Source organism: Cynocephalus volans, chromosome 1 (assembly GCF_027409185.1).
Source record: "Cynocephalus volans isolate mCynVol1 chromosome 1, mCynVol1.pri, whole genome shotgun sequence".
Classification (NCBI taxonomy): domain Eukaryota; kingdom Metazoa; phylum Chordata; class Mammalia; order Dermoptera; family Cynocephalidae; genus Cynocephalus; species Cynocephalus volans.
The window spans coordinates 239,789,037-239,808,664 of NC_084460.1; the positions used below are offsets into that span (position 1 = coordinate 239,789,037).

At 33.4% G+C, this 19,628-nt stretch overlaps 1 protein-coding gene across 2 annotated transcripts in view; it reads left to right on the top strand.

The window, feature by feature from the left end:
* The window catches only part of HAT1 (histone acetyltransferase 1), a 50,132-nt gene that overhangs the window by 14,401 nt on the left and 16,103 nt on the right, over positions 1-19,628 (top strand). For both annotated transcript variants that reach the window (XM_063112508.1, XM_063112515.1), the window contains exons 3-8: positions 1,517-1,592; positions 5,263-5,383; positions 14,238-14,417; positions 14,687-14,808; positions 15,309-15,413; positions 15,733-15,839. In XM_063112508.1, coding sequence (XP_062968578.1) covers positions 1,517-1,592; positions 5,263-5,383; positions 14,238-14,417; positions 14,687-14,808; positions 15,309-15,413; positions 15,733-15,839 — 711 coding nt within the window. The remainder of the gene's footprint in view (positions 1-1,516; positions 1,593-5,262; positions 5,384-14,237; positions 14,418-14,686; positions 14,809-15,308; positions 15,414-15,732; positions 15,840-19,628) is intronic.

Consider the following 19,628-nt stretch of genomic DNA (forward strand, 5'->3'; position numbering starts at 1 on the left):
ATAACCATAATACCATTATCACACCGAAGAAAATTAATGATAATTCTTCAGTATCATGTAATTTTCTGGTTTCCCTGGTTATCCTCAAAACTCTTTACTAGCTTTTTAAAAAATTATTTAAACCAGGATCCAATTAAGGATTATGCACTGCATTTGGCTGTAATGCTTCTTTAATCTCTTTTAATCCAGAACAGTCCCTCCCCGCACATGCAACTTTCCCCCCCATGCTACTGATTTATTTGGAAGAGTAAAGTCATTGCACAGAATTATTAGACAAATCTATATTCTGGATTGGTTTCTTTTTGGAATTATTTAACTTGTTCCTCTATTTTCTGTATTTCCTGTAAATTGAAAGGTGAAAGTCTTGTTCAGATTTAGGATAAACATTTTTGGTAAGAAAACTTCATAGGTGACGCTGTATACTTCATATGCATTAAATCAGGAGGCACATAATGTTGATCTATCTCACAATTAGTGATGCTAAGTTAGACCACTTGGAGGTGATGACCAGATCTCTATTTCAGATATCATGAAAAGATATCTTCCCTCTGTAAATTAGTAAACTGCTAGGTGATGCTTTGGTACCCAATGAATGACCTGCTCCATGAGGACAGTGTTAGAAATTTTTCATCTATAGTTTATCTTTCATTCTGTAATTATTTAAGGATTTTTTTGATAAATAGGTTTTCTTCATAAGATGAATTATATCAGGAAAATATCCAGTAATATTAGTACTCACAACAGGTGCAAATAAAATTAATAAAAGGATGTCCATTTTCATCTTAGATTGGTAGAAATTAAAATTGAGTAACCCTGGGTACGGAGTATTCTTAAGGATGTAGGAAACAAAGGAGTTTCTGCAGCTGCTAGTGGGTATGTAAACCGTGGTGGGTATATAAATATTTTTAGAGGACACTTAAGCAGCATTTGTAAAAGTATTTCAATATTCTTACTTATTTTTCTACTGCCAGCAATTTCCCCTATATTTATACTTTTAAAAGTTCAGCAATATGTACATAAGGATGTCATTGCAGCATTATTTTTAATAGCAAAGAAAGAGCAACATAAATGTCATTTAGCAGTCAAAAGAATGATGTGATGATATGGGCTTCATCAAACTCAGGTTATTCTTGTTCTTAGAATGTTTTGTATAGCATTCTGTTTTCATTTCCTAGATACTGTCACTTTTCTTATCTCAAAGTGTCTTTGTTTTTTCTTTTACTCTGTATTGTGCAAACATATAGAAAAACAAAAACTAAATCAAGTGCCTTTGTCATATCTGGTCTTCTAATTCTTAGAATAAGTGGAGTTTTGACACTGAAGAAGTCATAGTAGTATTCTAATTTTCATTGTTCACTACTCTCATGAGAATCCAGTGTAAATCATATAATGGAGAAGTGACATTTTAAGTAAGAAAAATGTTGGCTCTATCCTAGTTATAGTGAAATTCTTGAAATGGAAATATCTGTCACTTTTAATATCTTTACTATCTCTACGTTTCTGTTCTTTTAAACAGTTCGTTTTCCTGAAGATCTTGAGAATGACATTAGAACTTTCTTTCCTGAATATACCCATCAACTCTTTGGGGATGAGTAAGTAACTTAGTAAAATGTTTGTCAATCTAGTAAAGCGAAAAAGAATTCCATTTTTTTCTTTAAGATTTAGATATCAGATTTTATTTTCTTTACTGTTATTTTTTCATATATTTTATCAAAATATATCAGAATGGTATTTTTGACATTGAGACACTAATCTATATAATACCCACTATTTAGTGCTATAAATACATTATCTCATTTAATTCTTGCAACAGTGTTAACGATGGTATTATTATTTGCTATTTTGTACATTGGTGGAATTGGGTAATTGCCTAAGGACATATGAATGGCTGGAGTTCAGATTCCAGCAATCTGACTCCAGAGGCAGTAGTCACAACTACTTTTTTTTGCATGCCACTTTGCTATACTTGTTCTAGTATAGCATGTATTCCCCTAAAGCTAGAAAGCTCAAGTTGTTATTATATGATTAAACAAGCAGTTAAGAGAAATTTATTTTTAGAAGCAACTTTAGAGACACGTCCTAGGATACTCAGCACAATTCTTTAATTTCCTATATCTTCACTACATTATTAGAATACTCAGTTACCTTTTTTTTAACTTTTGATTTTGAAAAAAGTTTTAATTTGCAGAGAGTTGCAAGAACAGTACAATGAAATCTGTATATACTTTACCTGGATCCACCAGTTAACAATTAATTGTATTTGCTTTAATCATTCTCTCTCAAACATATTATTATGTTATTACCATTTGAGAGTAGATTGCAGATAGATCTTGATCCCTCACCCCTAAATTCTTCAGTGCGTATCTCTTGAAAATAAGGATAATAACCATGGTAGAATTATCAAAACTCAGGGAAATTTTAACATCGATACAGTACTATTTTCTAATTTATAGTCCACGTTTCAAATTTTGCCAGTTGATTCCCATAATTCTTTTATAGCAGTTTTCCCCAATACTGGATTCAGTCCAGAATCAAATTCATTTAGTTGTCATATCTCTTTACTTTCCTTTAATCTGAAAAAGTTCCTCAGCCTTTCTTTGTTTTTGATGACAGACATGTTGGTAAAATATAGTCTAGTTTTCAGAACCCTTATTTGGATTGGTTTCATGTTTAAATTCAGATAATGCATATTTTTGCAATACCACTTACAGAAGTGTTATTGTGTCCTTTTTAGGAAGTCCATGATGTCAGTTTGTCCCATTGTTGGTTAAGTTAACTTGGGTCACTGAGTTTAGTGGAGTCTGCCAGGTTTTTCCACTATAAAGTTAACATTTTTCCCTTTGAAATGTTAAGTAATCTTTGAGGAGATACTTGAGACTGAAAATATCCTGTTTCCTTTCAAACTTCCATTGAGTAGTCCTAGCATCCATTAATGAATTTTGCCGAAATCAATATTTTATCATGATGATTGTAAAATGGTGATTTTCTATCATACCTTCTACATTTATTAGTTGTCATTCGACTATAAGGAAAAGTTTCTTTTCTTACCCTCATTTATTTTTTTGTTTATATTAGAATAGACTCAAAGATTTTTTTCTTTAAACAGTGGGTTATAATTTGTTACTGCTACTTTTTTTGTGGGGGGGGCACTGGCCAGTATGGGGATCCTAACTAACCCTTGACCTCGGTATCATAAAGCCACACTCTAAGCAAATGAGCTAACCAGCCAGCCCTTCTCCTAGTAATTTTGATGCTCAAAATATCCCAGATTTGGCAAGTGGCCACCCTTTCAAAAACTTTTGAGTCCTTTTAATATGTCCTTCTCATTTGGGGGGATACTGTACTTTTTGGTACAATAAGATGTTCCAGATTCATCTTGTACTTTCCCTACTAGTTCTGGAGTCAACCAATTTTCTAAGGAACCCTGGTTTGTTGTAGTAGGGAAACACATTTAGACACAGTTGATATTTAAAATATTTCCCTTCGTGGCTTTTTTTTCCCTATGCATTATTTTTATATCATTGACATTTATTTAATGTGTTTTTAAATTGATAAATGCCTCTTTATGGAAGAAATTTCCTGAGAATTTTTCAGTATTAATGAATCAGCTTAGGCATTTTAGTTGCTTTTAAATATTAATAATTACATTTTTAATATATAAATTTATGCTAAAATTCCAGCCTCTCATATTTTAAACAGGTTTTATTTTATTATAAAAATAAGAATGTTTTCTTTGGATTTCGATCTTTAAGGAGATATTTATTTTATTCTCCTCTTTTTACTACTTTAGAAAATCTCTTCCTGTAGTAATATCCTAGTGGTAAATCTCATTTTACAGACACTGCTTCTTAATGGCATTTTGCACATTCACCTGTCTCTTTTGCATAATATCATTGAAAATGGTGTGCTTGCATACTATTCTTCTAAAGTTGACAGGTGACAGTCACATAATTGTGATAAACCTGTACTTTATAACCCAAGCATAACATTGGTCTTGACCAGTATCACTGCCACTGCTTTCTTCTACACATAACTTTCAGAGTCCCGGAACGGACCACACTCACATTGTGTTTTGGTAGGCTAGACAGAAATCTGGAAATGACACTGCTTCTTTCAAGCACTCTTCTTTCAGAATTCACTTTTTAAAAAAACAAAAAACAGTTTTATTGAGACATAATAACATGCAATTCATTTGTATAAAGTATACAGTTCATTGGTTTTTAGAATATTCAGAGTTGTTCAACCATTGCCACAATCAATTTTAGAACGTTTTCATCACTCCTGCCCAAAACTCCAAACCTGTTAGCTGTCACTCTCTCTCTCCTCCCCCTGCTCCCCCAGTCCTATGCAATCACTAATCTTTCTATTTCTATAGGTTTATCTATTCTGGATTTACTTTTAAATTTTAAATTTTAGAATTTACTTTTTAGAAGACTCTTTAAGCCAGAAAAGGGAATCGCAAGACATAGATGTGAAAGCAGGGAGCAAGTTTGGAAAAATTAGCATCAGCTCCACGTCAGCTCTTTTGAGTTCATAGGGTGGTTTAAGTGTAGTTAGATAGGTGCTATCACTGCTTTCAGCAGCTCTGGATATTTTTGATAGAAGAAAGTGGTAAGTTGGAAGGACTTGTCCAAGGTTAGGTTTTAGCTGCTTGCCTAGCCAGGTCCTAGTTTAACACTACTTGTCTTATCTGAATGCCTTCTAGTATGAGTAATAGCAGCAGCAAAGACAGTAGCAGTAGTAGAACAGGTTGAGCATCCCTACTCTGGAAATCTGAAATGTTCCAAAATTTGAAGCATTTGGAGCACCAACATGATGCTCAAAGGAAATGCTCTTTGGAGCATTTCAGATTAGGGATGCTCAACCAGTATGTATTCTGCAAATATTCCAAAATCCAAAAAAGAATCCGAAATCTGAAATACTTCTGTTCCCAAGTATTTCCAATAAAGGATACTCAACCTGTAATGTCTAATTTTTATTGTGTACTTTATACAATGTGCCAGTCAATGTTGTAAGTCGTTTACATGTATTAACTTACTCATTTAACCCAAACAACATTCCTGAGTTAGGCACCATTATTATCTCTATTTTATAGATGAAAACTGGGGCACAACTTCACTGCAAATATTTGTGTTTTTAAAATAAGTATATAGGAAATCTTAAAACTACCCATGAAGTTAAATTTGTTTATGTGTAGAGTTAATACTTTTTAATGACTTTGTAAAAATTTATTTTGATTATTGCTATTTTTTACTGTTTTAGTGAAACTGCTTTTGGTTACAAGGGTCTGAAGATCCTATTATACTATATTGCTGGGAGCCTGTCAACAATGTTCCGTGTTGAATATGCATCTAAAGTTGATGAGAACTTTGACTGTGTGGAGGTAAGAACAGAAATACATTCATTTTTAACCCTGTTTTTCAGTTGAGTTTAAAACAGGTTTAAAAATTTAAAGATTTGATGGAGGAGAGAATCTGTTATATAGTGGTTTTAAAATCACATATGCAGTCTTTAGTTATGGAAGCATTAGCTTCCCTGTTATTTATTTAACCCTGTGGTCAGACCCTTATCCTGTTCTGTTTCCTGGGTGGACTTTTTTCATAAAAACCTTTGCTTTTATGATCAGAGATTTATTTTATTTACCAATTTTTGTTTTTTATTGTGGACATGGAAATTACTTCTTTTCCTTCAAATGGAAAGAAGTATCTAAATTTTCTACTTTTACTTCATGTAGAATCTATTTAGATTTTTCTTGCTGCATTTCTAATAACACAGATTTTGCTAATATATGCCCTTATGAACATAGGTAATAAAGGTGGTTACATTATGAAACTTCTTTTATTTTGGGGGGTGGCTGGCCAACAGAATACCTGAGACTGGGTAGTTTATAAAGAAATAAAATTTATTCCTTACAGTATGGAGGCTAGAAAGTCCAAGTTCCAAGGAACACATCTGGTGAGGGCCTTCTCTCTCGTGGTGACTCGACAGTGATGCAGGGAGTTGCATGGCAAGAATGGCTGAGCCAGAGATAGCTACCCTGCTCACAAGCTCTCGTTATAAAGCCATCAGAATCACGCTTATTACTCCATGAATGGATCAGTCCATTCACAAGTACACAGTCCTCGCAATCTAATCACCCCATTAAGGCCCCATCTTTCACATACCATAATTGGGTTTTTTTCAACCTCTTAACACTGTTACAATGGAGATCAAGTTTCCAATACATGAACTTTTGGGGGACACATTTAACCCATAGCAGGGTGCATGGTAGAAAAAGCATAGATTACCTTGAATAGACTGTCGGTAGAAATATGAATGTTAAAGAAGCTGCTGGTTAGGGCTCAGAACAAAGTTAGGAGTGTGGGAAAGAAAGCCTTTATTGTTTTAGAGAATACATATATCATCAGAAACATAATTTTGGTAGAAATGTGAACATTAAAGGTGCTTCTGATGAGGGTTCAGAAGAAATAAGAAATGTGTCTGGAAACTGAAGGAAAGGAGATCATTGTTATATAGTTGTAGAAAGCCTAGTTGAATTGTGTCCTGTAATTATGTAGAAAGGAGAACTTGTAAGCAGTCAACTTCGATATTTGACTGATGAGATTTCTAGGCAAAATATTAACAGTGTGGCCTGGTTTCTAGCTGCTTATAGTAAAATGTGAGAAGAAAGAGAAAAATTGAGGGAAGAACTGTTAAGCAAAAAGGACCCAGGACTTGATGATTTGGGAAATTCTCAGCCTGTTCAGATTGCAGAAGTCACTAAAATTAGGAGATTCACTGTCAGGGAAGTATGCTCTGGAGAGAAAGCTGCAGGATAACCTTTTGCTAGTACTGAAGAGATTAGGCATGCAACTAGTGATCTCCTTGATCATCCTAGTAAAAAGCCAGTAATAGAAATCTGGGGAAGATATGTGGAGGACCCTCTTGTCTAATAGTGGGAACCCTCATGACGTACAAAGGTGACCCACAAGGGTTTTGAGAATGAAAACTTCAAAGTTCAGCCTGGACTGACAGGACAAAATGAAGGAAGGCTCATGAACTCCCAAAATTCCACAGGCAGGAAACAGGCTGATAAAACTGCTCAGTTAAATATGTGTGCTACTATTCAAGAAAAAGGAAGAATGACTCCGAGGGTGGAGCTTTGGGCCCAGAGCAGGAACTGAAGTTATTCCCAGGACTTGAAATGTAATGGAATTTGCACTGCTGCATTTTGAAATTGTTTGGAACCAGTGACTCCTTTCTTCCTTCCATTTACTCCCTTTTGGAATGAGAAAATCTATAAATGTTGTCCTGTGCCTGTCCCACCAGTGTTTTTTAGAAGTGATAACTTGTTTTCTAGTTTCACAGGATCAAAAATGGTGAGGAATTTTACCAGGATATATCATTTCCAGATTCTCACCTATACTTGATTTAGATAATTTAGATGATGAGATTTGTGACTTTTGAGTTGATGCTATTTAGATGAGATTTTGGACTTAACTTGATGGCGTAATTGTTGAGATTTTGGGGATGTTGGGATGGACTGAATGTATTTTACATGAAGGTTTGAGGGCCTTAAGAAAGTTATATATTTTAGACTTGTTCTGTTTCTGGACATTCTTTATTTAAAGGCATTGAAACTTCATCAAGAATTACTTCACAGAGTTGACTTAAAAAAATTAAATCCTATTTTGTCACTGAATCATTTATAAAATTAAAAATTGTAAATTACATTCTTACAGTAAAATCACTTTTGAATCCAGTAAGTTTTTTTTTTTGTCGTTTTTTCGTGACCGGCACTCAGCCAGTGAGTGCACTGGTCATTCCTATATAGGATCCGAACCCGCAGCGGGAGCGTCGCCGCGCTCCCAGTGCAGCACTCTACCGAGTGCGCCACGGGCTCGGCCCTGAATCCAGTAAGTTTTATCCAGTAAATCATATCTGTCCTATTGTTGATGATACTGTGCTAAACACAACTAGGCAGAGAATAAAATGTAGAAAATGAAGATCTTTTATATTATTACATACTTCCTAAAGCATTAATGACGAAACCACTTTTTAAGACTTTAAACTGGTTTTAACCTCTGACTTTACATCTTTTGTTACTTCTGTGCCCCACCTTTTTTTTGGCTAAAACCTCCTTTCATTATTTGAACTAGCTTATTTGGTCCTTTTTTGGGAGTTTTGTTTTATTGTAGAGGTCTTGCCCAAAGTCACACAGCTAGCAAATGATCAAGATTGTATTAGGAGATCATCACTTAGTGGTACTATGGATAATATATAGTAATATCCTGATTAAAAGAGGTTAGGACTATTTATGACCTATTCTAAATTGGCTGGAGCTCTTATGTTTATTACTTTTTATTTCTGATTTTTACAACAATGTGTGGTTTTTTTCCCTCTGCTGTGTTTTATGCTATTAGCCACCAATATACTGCTGTCATTGTGAGGGGCTTCCCTCTAGCAAACAGTCTCTTTGTGGATAAAAATACCACATTGGTAAGCTTAATGGAATCATGTATAACACGAATTGCATATAGCATGAAGGAGATCTGAAGTAGACTCTCTTATATTCATTATTCAACTTGTTAGAAATATTTTGAGTACTAGGTTTTTTCCCTCCTCATTCCCAGCCATATTCAAGATGTCTAAGCTTGCCAGGTAAATAATATGTAACTGTACTTAATATTTGTTTTATTCAGTAGTTTGTGTCCTTTAGAAATTTTTGATATTTTACAGATATTTCAGTGGTTCTGAGTAATACCGTAGTTGTGGTGATTTGATATTTGAAAAGATTTAATCTTAGATAAATTTGCATTTAACACATTTATTAAAATGGAGTTTTTTCATAATAAATATTTCTTATTAGATCATTAAATTTTCTAGACCCAAGCACAGCTAGATATTAAAAATGCACATTATGTTTTTCTTCATGTTGTACAAAATTCACTGTTGTTTAAGGTTTTGGTTTTTTTCTTTTTTTTTTTAAAGTTGCAGTTGATAGTGCTGAATTGATTTCTTCCAAAGGAACTATTGACTTAGTTATTGATAAATCTTTCAAATACTACATGCAGTGAAAATAGCTATGGACTTGCATTGACTTCTAATTGTTCCATTCTTGTAAACCAGGTTTTTCCATTTAGAAGTACTGTGTTAGGAGTGAGGAATCAATCTTTTATAATGTCTTTTTGTAATGTTACTTATTTGCTTCATGGTCAAATATCATTTATATTACTTGTTGAAGCAAAGATTTTTCCCCCCTTATAAAACAGAATGAATAGTGGATGTGGGGGTAATGAGCTTGCCTCTTTTATCCCAGTTTGCAGAGAAAGTGTTCATTCCTCATTTCTTTCTGTTTGATGCCAGGGATACAGTGGCAAACAAAATTAAGTCACTGCTCCCATGGAGCTTACATTCTAGCCAAGAGAAACAGTGAGTAAACAAATAGTAAATTAAATTCAGATAGTGTTATGAAGAAACATTTTGCTGGCTTCTGAATAATGAAAGAGAGCCAGCCATGTAATAATCTGAAGGAAGAGCTTACTAGGCAAAGGGACCAGCAAATGCAAAGGCCCTGAAAAGATAACACTCTTGGCATTCTTGTAGTGTGGAAAGAACTTAGTGGTTAAATCATTGTGGTGATGGAGAGAGGAGTAGAAGATGGTTGTTGAAGGGAAGTGGCAAAGCTAGATCATGTAGGGTCTTCTATGCCATGATAAGGTGTTGGCAAGAGGTAGGAGTAGTGGGCAGCCCTTAGAGGTTTTGAGTAGATGGGGGTCATATGATGTAATTTACGTTTTTAGAAGATTCTGACTGCTATGCAGATAATTCACTGTAGGGGGCAAGAGTGAAAGAAGGGAGACCAGAACATTGCAGTGTTAGGGAAGACATGGGGTTTAGTGGTCAGATTAAGGATATATTTTGGAGGTAGAGCCATTGGGGTTTGCTGTTGAATTAGTTGAAGGAGAGGAACAAGGAGAACCTCATTGCCTTAGCAGCAGTGGCACTAACTGATATTAAGAAGATTGGAGAAGTATATTTAAGTGGAAATCATGAAGAATTTTGTCTTGGATGTGTTGAGTTTGAGATTATTATGTAATATATTTGAGTTTTTGCAGATCATACTATGTAGCATCATTTCTGAGTATTAAAAATACACACTTTTAGGTGGTCAGTTGTCACAGCAAATCTGCTTAGAAGTTAATTTGCTTATTAGAATTTTGTCACTACATTAATTTTTTGACATCCATTTTTCTTTTCCACGCTGAGTTCTTCCGTTGCATGTAAAATTCTTCTGTCACAATTAAGATGCCTGTTAGATTTCTCCACTAGCCATCATCTTTAAAGGCAATATCATTATTCTGAGTTTTATAATACAATAAATTTGATTATTCAGACACTAATGATTTGTTCATCTTATGATTGTCCCTGACTTTTGCTTTTATTAATACCTCCTGCCCTCTTTGGGGTAATTTCTTTGCCTTTTGTGAAGGGGTGTGTAACTAAGATTGTTCAGTCTTGTTGATTGCTAGCATTCCTGGGAAAAGTTTGGTAGAGGAAGTTGAAATACATGAATAAGGCTTGTGTTATCTGTGAATTTCAATCATTTTATTCTAGTCTCCCACTAATATGGATTGAATTTGAGAGTAGGTGAGAGCAGATTTAAAAATTTTTCTGGAGTCTTTAGATTCTTTATGGGAAAATCCTATGTATTTATAATATTGAAGAAATGAAAAAATAATCTATTTCACTGTTTATAATTGTGAATGTTCTTGATGAGTAATGCTTTTTATGAAATATAAAAAGCTTTAAAATGATATGTTGACAATTGTTTTGACTTAAAAAACACATTCAATAGAGTAAGAAAATTACTACATCAGCAAACTTTCTATTATGGTTTTTATATTGATAATTTTACCTCATTTAGTTCAAATAGCAAAACACTAATGCAGTATAAATAAACTTAATACCTTTGTTTTCCAGTAGACAAAAAGTCCACACTTTTAATTTCTCTACCAATACTGAAATTTCTAGTTAAAGCTTAAATATTGCCAGACAATGTGAGATTGAGCAAAATTAAATTGATATAGAATTTATTTTGCTTGTTTTGTAGTATATCTTAGGCATTCTTAGAATTATAGTTAATGTTACATCTATGTGCCCTTTTAATCAAGTAAAGAACAGCTTGTACCACCTACTTAATGTACTGTTAATTATTTTAGTTATTTTTGCAACCTCAAAATAACTCACTATGGGCAAATTTAGACAAATAGTTAGCTTAAGATAAGACAATAGAGAGGTTACTGGGTTTTTGAATGTATATAAACACAAATATAAGTGTAAACATTTTTATTATAAAATTACTAGTTATTTTCATGCACATTGCTTTATGCAGTGATGAGGAAAAGCAAAAATTGCTTCATAGGAACATCTTCATATGTAACAAAGTATAGAACATTGAAACTTAAATGACCATATTGAGAGAACATACAATCTAAAAACATTTCATTATGATCCACCTACCATAAATCCTACTAGAATAGTTTACTTTTATACTTTCCTTTCTAAAAAGAAATTGCCAAATGTTAGGAAAACATTTATAAGGGATGGGTCTTTATTAATTAAATATATCAGGTTATAGTCTGGATTTTTGGTCTGTTCAGCTTATTTTCTTATACTTTCTATAACTATTTCTGTATAATTTTAATTGAAGTTGAAGATGATGTTCTTGAAGACAGGAAATTTTTCAGTGATCTTCAGAAATAGAATCTAAATTTTTAGTCACAAGTATTAGACTAAAAGGTTTCAGTTCATTTTTAACTACATTCAATTAAAAATGATTAGATGGGGATTTTCTCTAGTGATTTTTATTACCTGACCAGTAATCCACTGTGAAAAATGATTATTTTAAATTGAACTGAACTTAAGTATATATTCTAGAAAAGAATACAGATTTCTAAGACATGTTGATAATAGACTGCTTTTCTTAAGGCAGAAACCATTTAATAGAGAAATGCAGACATTTTTCCTGCAGTGAAGCAGAGTTCTGAATTCTAGGTTTGAAGAGCTATTTGATTTTATGTTGTGTGTTTTATGTAAGTATATCAGATAGACATTTTTATGTATGTAAGTATTTACATACATATATATAGACACACACATACAGATTCCTTGCTTTTAAACTTAGCATCCCCCCCCCAAAGGTTTTAAATAATATGTAAACTTGCCCAGAGCAAAACATTTTATTTGAAGATATTTATTACAATAAATAGGTATCCTTGGAAGACTGAAAGTTTAATTTTAACTCTTTCAACTTTGTTGAACCCAAACCTTTGGGTTGCTTTGCCTTCCACCAGATCTGCCTCTTGAAACTTAGTTTCGGAGAAATCTTTGAGGTAGATTTGATGCAAGATATGTAAAGTGATTTCATCATCTTTTGCAACACATTGGTGAGAAGACATGACATAAGGAAGGTTTTCAAAAGTTAAAACTATACATACTATGAATGTGTTGAAGTGATTTTTAAAAGCTGATTATAAACCTCTTTATTTAAAAGTAGTTCTTCACTTTTTTAAAACCTGAACTAAAATTATACTATACTACTTTACTCATCACTACTATGGATTTTAATTGCTACACAACAGACCTATTGCAGCTATCCCTCATTACAGTGATTTCCTCATGTACTTATTGAAATTGTACTGATTCTATAAAATATGCTTAAGATGGTCTCTTCACATTAGCAGTTTCAAGGGAAAATATTATTAAATTGTACTTTTAAAATAAGCAAAAATAGTTTTATCAAATGTAGTTTATTTGATCTTTAGTGTGAATGGATTGCAAGGATTGATGTACATGTTAGAAATAAACTCTTGGACAAAATGTTGAAGAGCTGTATTTTAAAGAATAGCTTTTTTTTTAATAGCTAATAACAAGTTATGTATAAATGTTGGTGGTACCAGAGCACTGAAAATAAAACTTGTTTGTGATAAACTCCATCCTTGGTTTTCTGTCCTAAAATGTAACAATGATAATAAAGTGCTATTCATCTGCAGGTGCATTGCTTCTACTTAGTTAAAAGATGGTTGAAAGGACAGGAATTAGTAGCATGTTGTATTAGCCTTTTGTGGTATATTTTGTTCTAAGCATCTTAATTTCCCTGTTTTGAATGCTAAGTAGCAAGGGTCTTGGTTTAGAACTAATACCCATCATGCATGTAAACGGTATGAAAGAGCTGCTTAGTAAGTTAACACAAAGTGTTCTTGTGTCAGTCCTTGTGGAAATAGATACAATACAAACATTACAGCTGAACTCACGGCAAACTCCATTAAGTAAAAACCTGGCTTCATTGTTCTGGAAAAAGTTTGAATAGAATGCAGGCTCATTTTGTTGAATGTAATGTAAGGCTTTTAGGGACTGTATTGAGGGATACGGTTTTGTTAAGTCGAGACCAATTCATTAAGTTTTATTGCCTGGTGAGAAGCAGTAATACTTTATTGTAAGACTTCATCAAATATTCATGGTTTAAGAGAAGTAGTAAATGTATTCAATCAAGTGGTCTTTTGGGGTTTTGAAAAGGATTATGAAGTCTGCTCAGCTGATAGTTTTAACATTCATCGAGGTTGTTTAACAAGGGTAATTTTAATCTCTGAATTTAATTTTGTTTTCCAGTCTTGTCTCTTTTTTACTGTCACAAATCCAGGTCTATAAAAATTGTGTCACATTATACGGATGACTGGATAATACATCCAATCATATAACATAAATTTCGCAAGTGGGTATATTTTTAAAATTATCATCTTAGCTTTGAGTTTGGCATTGAGGCGAGTTGTGAAATGTCTACTTGTTCATTGTGAGGTTGCTATCCGTTTGGTCAGATTCTAGTGGTGATCTTTCCTCACTACTGGTGATCTTTCCATGTCTTAGATGATATCATCTCTTTGACACGTTAAAATAATAAGCAGCCTTTTGTTTTGGCCAGCTCAGATTGTCATGAAGGCTTATAGCCAGCTTTTTCTACATGATGTTAGAAATTTCAGTACATTATGTTTATTATTGCACTTGATATTACGTTATACTTATGCTCATCTCAGATTTGCTACAGTAGTTTGTACACATGAAACTCATCCTTTTTCACTTCACTGAATGTTTAGTTTGTTATTTTTGTTGGTTTTGTCCATTTCGAGAAAATTAAGCATATTCAACTAAAAGTCAAATTTGTTATTAATTTTTTATGTCCCTTATCCTCCATTCCTTAGGCAGATGATGTTGAGGGCAAAATTAGACAAATCATTCCACCTGGATTTTGCACAAACACGAATGATTTTCTTTCTTTGCTGGAAAAGGAAGTTGATTTCAAGCCATTTGGAACCTTACTTCATACATACTCAGTTCTCAGCCCAACAGGAGGAGAAAACTTTACCTTTCAGATATACAAGGTAAAGACAAATCTAAATATTTCTGAAGTTACTCATATGCCTGAAACCTGTATGCAATTTTGTTATGTTATTTCCAGTGATTTATTCTAACTTCAGGAAACAAGTTTTTATCAGCCTTAGAAACAAAATATCTATTTTGTGCCTGTATCTGTGTACACATCCTAATCTGAGACTTCTAAACATTTTCCCACCAGATAGTTTTGTGTTCTGCAGACTTTCACTTACCTCTATGATGAGTTTCACCTGACTTTTCCTGGCTTTTTCCCTAGGCTGACATGACATGTAGAGGCTTTCGAGAATATCATGAAAGGCTTCAGACCTTTTTGATGTGGTTTATTGAAACTGCTAGCTTTATTGACGTGGATGATGAAAGATGGCACTACTTTCTAGTGTAAGTACAGTACTAAAGCAACAGTAGACCTTATTACCTCCACAAAGCCAGCATTTTAATTGTGGCAGCCCAATTATTGAGACAGTATAATGATATTTTTCCCAGGAAAGAAAAACTATTGTTTATGCGGCTTGAGTTTTCCTTCATTATGCTTTGGGAGACCTTGAGAATAGAGCTGAATTAAATGCTGTTGTCCGTTAGGGCCCTGAATGTAGGCTTAAACAGTAAAATGAGCTTTGCCTGTGTTTTCTTTTACTTGCCACCTATTCATCTTTATAATAGGCAAGTGCACTGAAGTGATGTAAAGAGGTCTGATTTATCCAAGTTGCTGCACACCAATTAAATGAATTGTACATTCAGAACATAGCAGGTGTACCCATTGGGCCCTCACAGAGTAGCTTGCTGACACTGAAAATTCAGTCAGAGAATGGAAAAGAAAATGGACACTGCATGGGAGCGCGACTGTAATTGACCTGCTTGGCTTTCTGTTTTATCTGCAGATTTGAGAAGTATAATAAGGATGGAGCTACGCTCTTTGCGACCGTAGGCTACATGACAGTCTATAATTACTATGTGTACCCAGACAAAACCCGGCCACGTGTAAGGTAATTGGCAGTATAACACGTGCCTTGTCTTTTATTTCAGAAGAAGGAACTGCTGAAGTTTCCAATACTTGTTATAATAGTGTTGATTTGTTTTTTAAAAATCACCATTATTCATTGGCTGTGTACTGATTTATTTCATTGTTCCTTTTGAAACTGGAAGATTAAACCAATTTTGAGTATCTCAATAATTTTTGGATTTCTTAGCGCTTGACTGAAAAAAAATCACACAAACTTTAAAACATTCGTAATACTATAGTGATTTGCAGTTTGTAAATTGACCATGTTGTTTTTAATTTTCAAATAATTTTTTTTACTGTAGTCAGATGCTGATACTGACTCCATTTCAAGGCCAAGGCCATGGTGCTCAGCTTCTTGAAACAGTTCATAGATACTACATTGCATCTCCTTCAGTTCTTGATATTACAGGTATGTAAAATTTAATTTGTTACTGAAAGAGCTTTTCTAAAAATGTCTTCTTTACTGATTGATTTTGTTTTTATCAGAAATAACTGTTCTGTTTTAAACAGCAGTATTTTCCTGAAGTTTTTGAATCTAAAGATGGCTTTAGGTTACATTTTAGGTCAAGCCTTTGTGGGGACTGGATTACATCTCTAACTGAAGTGCTTAATGGAACAGATTGAAGATGATGAACTAAATATATGGGGAAATCTTGATCAAACATAAATACATTGCAAGTACGGTATTGCTTATTTGTTCAGTTTATTTGGCAAATAGTAGCATTTTTTAGAGGCTGCCCATGCTTTAATTTTCATGTAGGGGCAGAATATTTTAAACCTTACTGAGGAAAAAAAAATCAAGGTAAATAGTTCCTGAATAGAATACACATTTCCTAAAGTGTGTGTTTTATATTCCTAAAACACATGCCTTCACAACAGTACTAGAAAAGGTGAAATTTAGGTGTTATCAACACCTCACTCTAACCACCAACTGAGATATCTGGCCAGCCTCAAGTTACAGATGATAGTATGTCAACATGAGACCCACCAAAGAACAAAGTGGCCCAAGGAACATTTACATTGTCATTATTTTCTTTCCCCTGAGTATCTGTTTCAAATTTGGTGCTCATAGAGTTGCTGATTAAACTGAAAGTCACCTTTTCTTTTTTCCATGAAAAATACTGTACCAGATATTCACAGCCAAATTAGGTACTAAAATTTTTTAATTCTCTAAGAGTTTGAATACATTTTTTATTTTAAAACTGCTATATTTGACATGTACTAAAATACTAACTTGTTAAATAAATGCTGTTTTGGAATTTTATTTTATCAATTTGATTAAAGACACCAAAAAAACCCCAAAATACTGGATGTGGGACTAGCAACCATATAAACATGCTACTAGGCAAACTGTCAGTTTTTTTTCTTTTTCATGTAGAATAAGGATTTTGCTTGTCCAACATAAATAAAATTGAAGTTGCTTCATAACAGTGAATTGATCCTGTAGATTAATAAGCTGAAGGGAGAGCATGTTGTTTTTAAAAGAGGTTTCCACTTTATAGAGTCGAATTATCTTTTTATCTGACTTTCCTGCTACTGTTAAACTTGGGAGATAAAGAAGTAATTTCTAAACTTAGTTTATATCAAAATTTATAAATTGTTTAAGTGACGACTTTACTAGCTTAGTGACTTGTAAAATTATAGAAACATATAATACAAACTGTATTGCTTCTTTTAGCTGAGCTGAAAATTGTTTAGCTTCTGTTTACTTATAGAGCTTGGACTTGGTGCTACATGAAGGGACATTTTTGGTGATTTTACTCTGGAGTTCACATAAGTAGTCTTTGTCTACTCTAGTGGGTAATGTGCCAGCAGGGGTTGTTTCTCTGAAGCCTCTTAACCACTTTCTTCTGTCTGCTCTAACCAATGAAGTCCTTGATACTTAGCACCAATTAGCAGATAAAGAATTTTATTTCTTAAATCTCAGTGAAGAGTCATCAATAATGGTAGCCTTTATTCATTGCTATTATTCATTAGAAACTGAAGTCTTTAAAGAGAAAAGGCTAAACATGCTAAAGGACTTTTGAATTTGACAACTGGGTATCAGCCTTTATTGTCAGCATTAACATTTTTCAGCATTATAAAATACTAAAAATGCCTTATCAGCTGTTCTCATTAAGATATTTCTCCTAGATTTCCATACCCAGTCCTTAAAAAGCAAAAAAAAAAGTACAGAATTGTGTACTCTTTAGTCATTTTAGTTGCCTATTTCTCCATTATTGTGTATATTTTTTAACATTGTGCATCTTTAGCAGGCTCTGGATCCTCCATTTGCAATCCAGGATATTCTTTATATTGAATGAACTTTTGCTTACTTGACATATAGCCAGATATAGTGTTAATCAAAATTTACTATCAGTAGCCTAAGTTATATCTTACTTCCATTGGAAAGGGTTTGGCCACCCTTTTTTTTTTTTTTAAGCATTCAGTTTTAAGGTAAAATACTGGCAGACGATTCTTTATATTATGTACCATCTTCCTTCTGTCAGTCTCTTAAGGTAGATAGCATCTGAATACATCTCAGTTTTGTTACCTTATAAATAGAATCAATGATTTGTTTCCTCCAGAATTCTGAACAGTTGCATTTAGCAATAGAAATTGATCCTGGGCTGGAATATTTATCAGTATTATTAATCTGTCAGTAGTATTAAAAGCTTCTGGTATATGTTATATAGCTTTTTAGGATATTAGATGTGAATTTTTTTAAACTTTTATGATTTGTGCTATCTCATTTCTCTTTTTTAGAGTGTGATTTTTCTCCAATATAGATCATTGATATGGAAAGGCTTTTAAAAAAATGATAGAGGACACATATGTTTTTATATGTATTTAATTTGGAAGAAATTCAGTTTTTGATCCTACATATCACTGTAGATTTATATCCAAGCAAATTTTATCTTTAAATGTATTGCTTATCTTTTTGTAGCGTAGAACCAAAGGGAGGGTGTCACAAATCATTGAGTGTTATCATTTTAAGTTCATTTCAGGCTGGCATTTTTCAAGAGCTTAAAGATTGAGTTGTAACTTGGCTCCTTAAATTGAGCTGCAAACAAAATATTATGAGTTTATAATGACTTATAAAACTAAATGGAAATTTTTTTGTATGCTGTTTTGATTTATGTGAAAATTTCAGGTTAGAATGTGGCAAGACTTAGATTCTCTCAACTGATTCATTTTCCTGTGATACTTTTTTTCTGAACTTTTCTGAGGGTATAAAAGTTACTTAAGTTTCACTCATACTAAATTTTATTTTAAATAAATATTAGCAATGAAGTTCTTTTTAGGAGGTAGGTGTACTTGGAAGAACTGACATTGGATAAGCTATGCCTTGTCTATTAGTACTTTAAAAAGTTTAAAAGTTTTTAGTAGTACTTTTAGAAGTTTTTTGTAAAGAGGAGCTTGCTTAAGAGTTTGTCACTTAGAGTTTTTCATTAAAACAACTTTATTGAGTGATAATTTCGATACCATAAAATTCACTTATTTTTATGATTTAGCAAGGTTTAGTAAATCTGCAACCATCATCCCAGTCTTGTTTTAGAACATTTCCGTCACTGTAAAATGATCCCTCATGTCCATTTGCAGTCAGTTCCCATCCCCTCACCCAGTCTCCATTGAAGTCTTTGATCCATTTTGAGTTAATTATTGTATATAGTATGAGGTATTTAAATTTATCTTTTTAGATGTGGATATCCAGTTGTCTCAGCACCATTTGTTGAAAAGGGGATCTTTCCTCATTGAATTACCTTGGTACCTTTGTTGAAAATCAGTTGACCATAAATGTGAAAGTTTATTTCTGGACTCTCTAATGATCTATATGTCTATCCTGATGCCGGTACCATACTGTCCTGATTAGATTACTATAACTTTATATGGAGTTTTGTTGTTGCTTTTTAAATGATAATGTCAAGTTTAATCTGCCAAATATAAAAGTTGAATTTGTGGAGTATGTTTTGCCTGGTTACTACAGAGTAAACAGGTTTCTTGAGATGATTGATAGGTAGGGTTAAAAATGGGCACTAGCCCTGGCCAGGTGGGTGGGAATGGGACAGGGAAGAGTAGAGAAGGGATGCCTCAGTCAGAGTGAACTGGCTGGGGATAAGCCATGACCCTCAGGGACACGGGTACAGACTCCCAGAGGACAGCCCTGAGAACCCAAGCAACACCAGTGGGCTGGAGGTCACAAACTCATCAGCAGCTG